At 46.8% G+C, this 6,557-nt stretch overlaps 1 protein-coding gene across 4 annotated transcripts in view; it reads left to right on the top strand.

Moving 5' to 3' along the window:
- The first annotated feature begins 3,334 nt into the window (after positions 1 to 3,334).
- Positions 3,335 to 6,557, top strand: part of Ankrd44 (ankyrin repeat domain 44) — a 292,156-nt gene continuing 288,933 nt past the window's right edge. For all 4 annotated transcript variants that reach the window (XM_047544306.1, XM_047544304.1, XM_047544305.1 and 1 more), the window contains exon 1: positions 3,335 to 3,525. In XM_047544306.1, coding sequence (XP_047400262.1) covers positions 3,499 to 3,525 — 27 coding nt within the window. In that variant the 5' untranslated portion in view covers positions 3,335 to 3,498. The remainder of the gene's footprint in view (positions 3,526 to 6,557) is intronic.

Raw genomic sequence — 6,557 nt, 5'->3', positions numbered from 1 at the left:
TGCAGTTTTGCTTTTGGTTTTCTTTTCTAATAGAAATGGGAAATTCCAGAGGCTTCCAGTTGGCCCATCCTACCATAATAATCTTCCTCTGTGGATCAGAGGTGATGTGTGGATTCTAATTATTGAGTATGCCTAATCTATATATTTAAGAATAAGCATTTGTAGTACATTCTTATGGCAAAGCTTCAGGGTCCTCCTGAAGGGTACCAACTTCCCTTTCAATCAAGGGGTTTGGTGTCTGTAAACTGACTTAAGTATAGGAACCGGATGAGAAGAATGACTTCATTTTGATGACTCAAGTCAGGTTTCAGGTGGAAGACCTGGAATTTTGCCTATTATGAAGACCAAGGAATATTTCAGAAGTCTGTCCATCTATTTCATTCCTAGGGCCACCAAGGGCACTGCCAAATATCCTTGCAGGTCAAGGCCTTTGAGTACCACTTTGTCTCTGATGCTCATGATAGTACCTTGTCTCTGCCACTTAAGAGGTGGCTTTGACTTTTGCCATCAAAAAATTTCCATTATTATAGAAATCAGGAAGCCATCTCAGTGGAAGAAAGCCCACTGTCATAGCAGCTGCTAGAGGTTTTTATGGTGTTCCTTCCACCCACTAATGTATTTTACAATGGTTTGGTGTAAAGATAGTCATCTGGACCCTCTAGGGGCTCATTTAACCAACTAAACAAACTGTTAATCACTTTTAATGCATGGACTAACACAGTAAATCCAGACTTGCTGGTAAAGGCATCAATATCAATTATCTGAGATCCATTCTTTGCACTTTATTTTGTTTGGTAGTTGACCAAACATTGTTCAACTTTTCACAGTATCATGTCATCTGTGTCAACACCAATCTCGATATTTGAGCTGCTAATACTACGCATTCATATTGGTCTGCATTTAAAGTTTTTTATTCACAATGCTTTTGCATATAAATGCAAGCATCTTACTGCTTTATTTTGTCCTCTAATAGAGTCATCCTATATCATTAACTTGTTGAAATACATATTAATTATAAATTATTTTCCCTTTATATAGTTAGGACATTATATTGATGTTTTTGCAATTAGTATAGGTAGATAATATTACCCATGAATTTCATTTCAGGACAGTATAGGGAGTGTTAAAAATATTAATTACAAAAAGGGAATGTAACCGTGGTCCACTTTATGCTTTGAATATAGCCCTTGCTTCTCTAAAACTGACACTTTCTTTCCTCCTCCTCCAAACTTCTCCTCCCTGTTCTTCTTTCCTTATCTTCTCCATCCTGATCTCCTTCCTAATCTCTCCTCCCTAATCTCCAGAAACAGAGAACATGTGTAATGTAGCCTTTGAATCACCTGTTCCCCCTAATGGGCAGAATCACACCTCTGGGACAGGAGTCCCGAATGTTTCTCTTTTGGTAGCAAAGCAATAAAACTTTTTTCTTTATTCTCAAAATCATGTCCTCATTAATGGATGGGCACTGGAGACCAGGACCAAGCTTTCCGTATCAGGGAAAATGGGTCCGATAGGGTTGAAAACAGCCCCAAGAATTTATGCATTTGCATGCTCATGATGGGCCAAAGTAGATCTTGAGTGCATCCTCCAAATTAAATGATTTGTTATCACTCTTTGGAAATATGGCTATATTTAATCAGCAAATTCAGTGTCCTGTTCAGTTTACTCAGGAAGTCATGCAAAGTGATATTAGGAATCTCATAGGTGCAACAAAAACACCTATTCCTTGGAGAGGAGTCTTGTAGAGATTTTTTTTTTTTTTGACTCTATCACTAGTACAGAAGTGGTGGAAGCCAGGAGCTTCCTTCCTCACTTGCTCTTGTCTGCATAATTGTATAAGAGGACCTTTGAGATTTAGCTGCTTCATCAACAGGTGGTAAATACAAGAATGCTGACTAAGCAAATGCTATCACTCCCTTTTCTGCTTTCTCATGTGAAAAATCTTTGGGGAGGCACTGAAAGTAGAGAGGAAGAACCACAGTTGGCGTGTGAATGAACAGTAAAGGTAAGTTTTTGATCTTGATCCAGGAACTCCGTAGCTCTGCTTTGCTGTTCAATGCTGCCCTGCAGGTTTGCTCTAAGGCCTGCCAGTGGCACGTGTGGCTGTCTCCGAGCACTCCCTCTAGCCTACTTAGCTCTTCTCCAGATTTCAAATCCTGTTCCTTTCTAAGTGAAGCCTGCCCGCTCCCGTTCCACCAGTCAGGCCTGATTCTTTGCCATGGTTTCCTTCTTAAATATCCCCCCACCCCACTGTGATCTCTTATCTGTTTGTAATCACGTTCATTAGCACTATCTGGTTGGTCTGCACTCTCTGAGAGTACCTATCTTACGTTTTATGCTGTTTCTGTGCCTAGGCAGTGCCTAGTACAAAGCAAGCATTCAGTCCATGGCTGTTGAATGACTGAGGGTTTGCCCCGAATTCCGTAAGTATCAACGCTTTCTACGATTATGAATATTGCCATTGCATTCGTATCCCATGCTGCCTGACAACTGTCTTCTTTCTGTTGAAGAGCACGATAACTTTGAATCTCGTAGAAACCAGTCAGGAAACACTAAGAAACCCCATCAAGGTGGTAATTTAAGACTACTTTGCTTCTCCAGTAACTCACCACCACCTCTATCCCTAAACACTCAAACTTAGGGTGTCAGAACTTGAGGAAGGTGTGTATTTTGCTGGAAGATGGCTGGAGAACAAGGTGAATGGAAGGGTCAGAGTCCCCGGTTTTCCCCCTCACCCCTTCACTCAGTGTTTGAGGAACAGGCATTTGTGAGACCGCGCTGAAGAATCACAATGTGTCCAGGGACCCCCCCCCCCCGCCCCCGCACTAAACAAAGAGTATCAAAACTGTAGGCTCTGACCGAGGTGGGATAAAGGAGTGCTGGAACACTCCGGTTAGGGGAAGAGGGTTAGGTAAGGGGGTGTGACGCAGTCTCCCAGGTTACAGTAGGTGGCGTGTGCCCCCTCGGGGTATCCGCATGGGTTTGCCCGTGAGGGTGTGCGTGTGTGTTTGAGAGAGACCAGCAAGGAGGGACCCAGGTTAGTCCGGCCGGGGTCCGGCTCGTCGGGCTCAGCGTGCAGGTGCGGGAAGCGGGCGCCAGTCGAGCCCCGCGGCGGCGCGCCGGGAGCGGGCGCGGGCAGGCGCCGGGGGCCGCCGGCTGCGAGGCGCGGCGGCGGGCGGCAGGAGGCAGCGTCGGCCCAGGCGGCGCGGCCGCGAGCAAGCGAGCCAGCGCGCGGTGATGTCAGTGGCGGCCCGGCTGGCAGCAGCCGGCACTTCCTGTATAAAGGCGGGCGGGCTCGGCTGCAAACCCTACTAGCCAGTGTCAGCCTCTCGGCGGGAGGAGGAGGGAGGAGGCAGAGGAGGAGCAGGGGGAGGGCTGTCAAATTCGGGAGCCAGATTCTTCTCCCTTCCCCTGGCAATCCCTTCCGCTTCCCCGGCTCCTGGCGTGACATCTGCAGACCCGGGACCTGTATGTGTGTGTTCGCGAAGGAGCGGAAGAATGGCAGTGCTCAAACTCACTGATCAGGTAGGGGGCGGCGGCGCCGGCGGGCGGGACGCGCGGGCACGGGGCGGCGCGGAGCCCCGCGGGGGGATGGGGGCGCGGCGCGGAGCGCGCCCGCGAGCTGTTTACTCGCGGCGCGGGGAGGAGTGTGTGCGGCCGCCGGGCGCCTCCGAAAGCCGGCGGCTGTGGCTTTCCCACTGTGCGGTCCCCGCCCAGGGCCGTCGCAACAGTGCGCTGGGCTCAGGCGCCCTGATGCGCCCAGGGCTGGGGAAGGGTCCGCAAGCGCCTGGCGCAGCCCACACGCTGGTGTGCGGGTGTGTGCATGCGGGTGTGCGTTGTACACGGGTCGTCGCCGGGCAGGGGGAGGGGAGGCTGGAAGCACTCCTTCGGCTCCTACAGTGCTGCGCAGCTTGGGCTTCGCCGGCCCGTGGCTGCCCAGGGGCTGCTGGTTCGCGCCGCTGGGAGGAGGACCGTGGACGCATAAGGAGAAAGGATCGCAGCCTGGGACCCCTCCTTAACCCAAGCAGGCGACTGGCACACACTGCCTCTCTTGAGTGGTCGGGTTGTCTTTATCCGTTTGATTTGACATCCTGACTTCCTCTTTAGTTGCCCGGAGGCTGTGTGTGCGTAGTGCGGGATGGGGACTCTTGGAGACGCGCTCTCGGCTCTGGCCGGTGTCTGAGTGGGAGGTGAAGACGAGTCTGAGGCTCCAGTTCCAGGCACTGGGCTTATGCCTGTGTCTATCAGCTTTGTTGCTTTCCTTGCTGAGACACCACACAGGGCAGCTCTGGAGTCCTGGCTTGGAGATGTGGGATTATTTCCTGAATCCAACTGACAGTTCTAGCTGCGGGTCTGTGGGATGAAACCACCTCCCCCTTCTTTTGCGGACTCTGGGACTCTTAGGACATTGACACTCACAGGCGCCCTACCAGGTTGCATGACAAAACTCTTTGCATCTCTTTGCACGAAAAAGGGAAACAGCTTCCTCCTCCCTCTCTATCTCTTCCGATTTATTTGTGGATAATGAAATGAACATTGTTTTGGGTTCCCCGATGAGCAGAGAGGCAGTCTGGACTGATACATGGGGTCAAATGTGCCTGCCCTTGTATTGTATTAAACATCTCAAACTTCTGAAGTGGGCTGCATCTTGTTCCTCTTTTTTTTTTTTTTTTTTTTTTTTTTTTTATTGTTAGGCTCCAGCCAGTATCCTGTAACTTAAATGCAATTGATTGCCAAAATGATTTGCAATGATGCTCTGCCCTTTAGAATAAAAGTTTCTGGTTTGTTTTCCCTAAGTATTCACAGGTTGTTTTCTTTCTTTCTTCCTCTTTTCTCTCTGCCTCTCTCCCTCCCTCCCTCCTTGGGAGAGGTGCATAAATCTGTCTATCTCTTTTTTGGGAGGGTGCATAAATCACTTAGTTAAAACACATGCTACCATTAAATTCAGAACGAAGAACAGCTAATGATTGTGATGAATGTACTTGTTCACATTGGTTTCTGAGCATTTAAAAGTGTTAGTAAGTTGATATTTGGATTTCCTCTACCTTTTGTTCCCATACTTTGCCAACTGTTAGACATTTGCTTTTTTTAATCTTACGGTTTTAGTGTATACTTTGCTGGTATACCTTACTATCCTTGCTGTTAATTCCTAAATCTGCAAAGTACAAAAAATGGTTCCAAGAGGCATTATTATCACACACATGAAAGAATTTCACATAGAATTTTAGAGTTGCAAGGATGCTAAAGATGATCTAATCTGAATCTCTCATTTCTAAATGAAGAAGCAGATCTGCAGAAGGGAAGCAATTCTTCCTCAAGGACCACAGCTATTGACCTGTAGAGCTGGAACTAACTCCTGTCTCCTGTCTTCTAGCTTCCTGTGCTTTCTGCTAGAAGTTGTAAAAATTACCGGATGTGTTGAAAGGGTTACAAGAAGGCACTCTTTCTTAAATCAAGATGTCAAGATCAACCCTAGTGAAAAGTATATTACCAAAAAAAAAAAGAGTATACTACTGGTCTTAGAAAGAAAGGAAGTTACTTCTGCAAAGCTTATCAGAGTAGGGTTTTCAAAGATGTTTGTCTTATGTTTTCAAATACATCCTCTTCCCTCCCCCAGTAAACTAGAATTGCTCTGGAGAAAAAGAGATGCACAAACTTCATTTGTGCAAATCTGAGGAGTTCTAAGATTCAAGAACATTTGAAAATTGCCAGTCTGTCTTGGGAAAAACCTGCAGGAGACTGTGTGGGGAGGTGGTCTAGGCAGGATGGTGTGGGGTGGTGAGCAATGGTGGTTTCTGTGTTTCTTTAGGCCAGGAAGTGTGTTTTTCTTTCCTTATATAGTCTTACTTTTTCTGTTTGAAACTCAGTTCTTAGAAGTTGGTTCTTAACCTCACATACTGACTTTGACAACCCTTTGTGTGAGCCCCTTCTAGAAGAGTTCTGCTCAATCTCTGGGAAGGAACAATAACTGCTTAGAAGCTCTGCCTTGGAGTTTGTAGGAGAGTGCCTTGCTCTCCAGTCAGTGGTTGTAAGACAACCATTTCCTTCATTCCTTCCTCATCTGTTAAATCTGTGAAGTGGATCTATCTTTATTTATTTGCCATTCTGGAGATTAGACCCAGGGCCTGTGGATAGTAGGCAAGCGCTCTATCACTGAGCTATATTCCTAGCCCTGAATTTTGATTCTTGCCACAGCTTTTGGATTTTTTTTTTTTTTTTTTTTTTGAGGACACAGTCTTGCTGTTGATAACCTGAGTATCAAATTGTCTTGGTTTGTCTTTTATTATTAAAATTTTTTTTTTCTCAGTACAGCGGATATAACCCAGGGATTCTTTACTATGGAACTCTATCCCTCGTTCTTTTGTTATTGTGAGACAGGATCTCATTAAGTTGCTGAGACTGTCCTCCAACTTGTAATCCTCCTGCCTCAGCCTCCTGAGCCTTAGGGTGTACAGGTATGCAGACAATTCTGCAGTGACCTCTCAGTCATGCAAGAGAAGGAGCATGCTTTTTCTAACTGTTTTGGAAAGTAAAAAGTAAGGGGGAAGGGAGAGGCC

The sequence above is a fragment of the Sciurus carolinensis genome, chromosome 3 (assembly GCF_902686445.1).
Source record: "Sciurus carolinensis chromosome 3, mSciCar1.2, whole genome shotgun sequence".
Classification (NCBI taxonomy): domain Eukaryota; kingdom Metazoa; phylum Chordata; class Mammalia; order Rodentia; family Sciuridae; genus Sciurus; species Sciurus carolinensis.
This window is presented reverse-complemented; position numbering and strand designations above follow the sequence as displayed.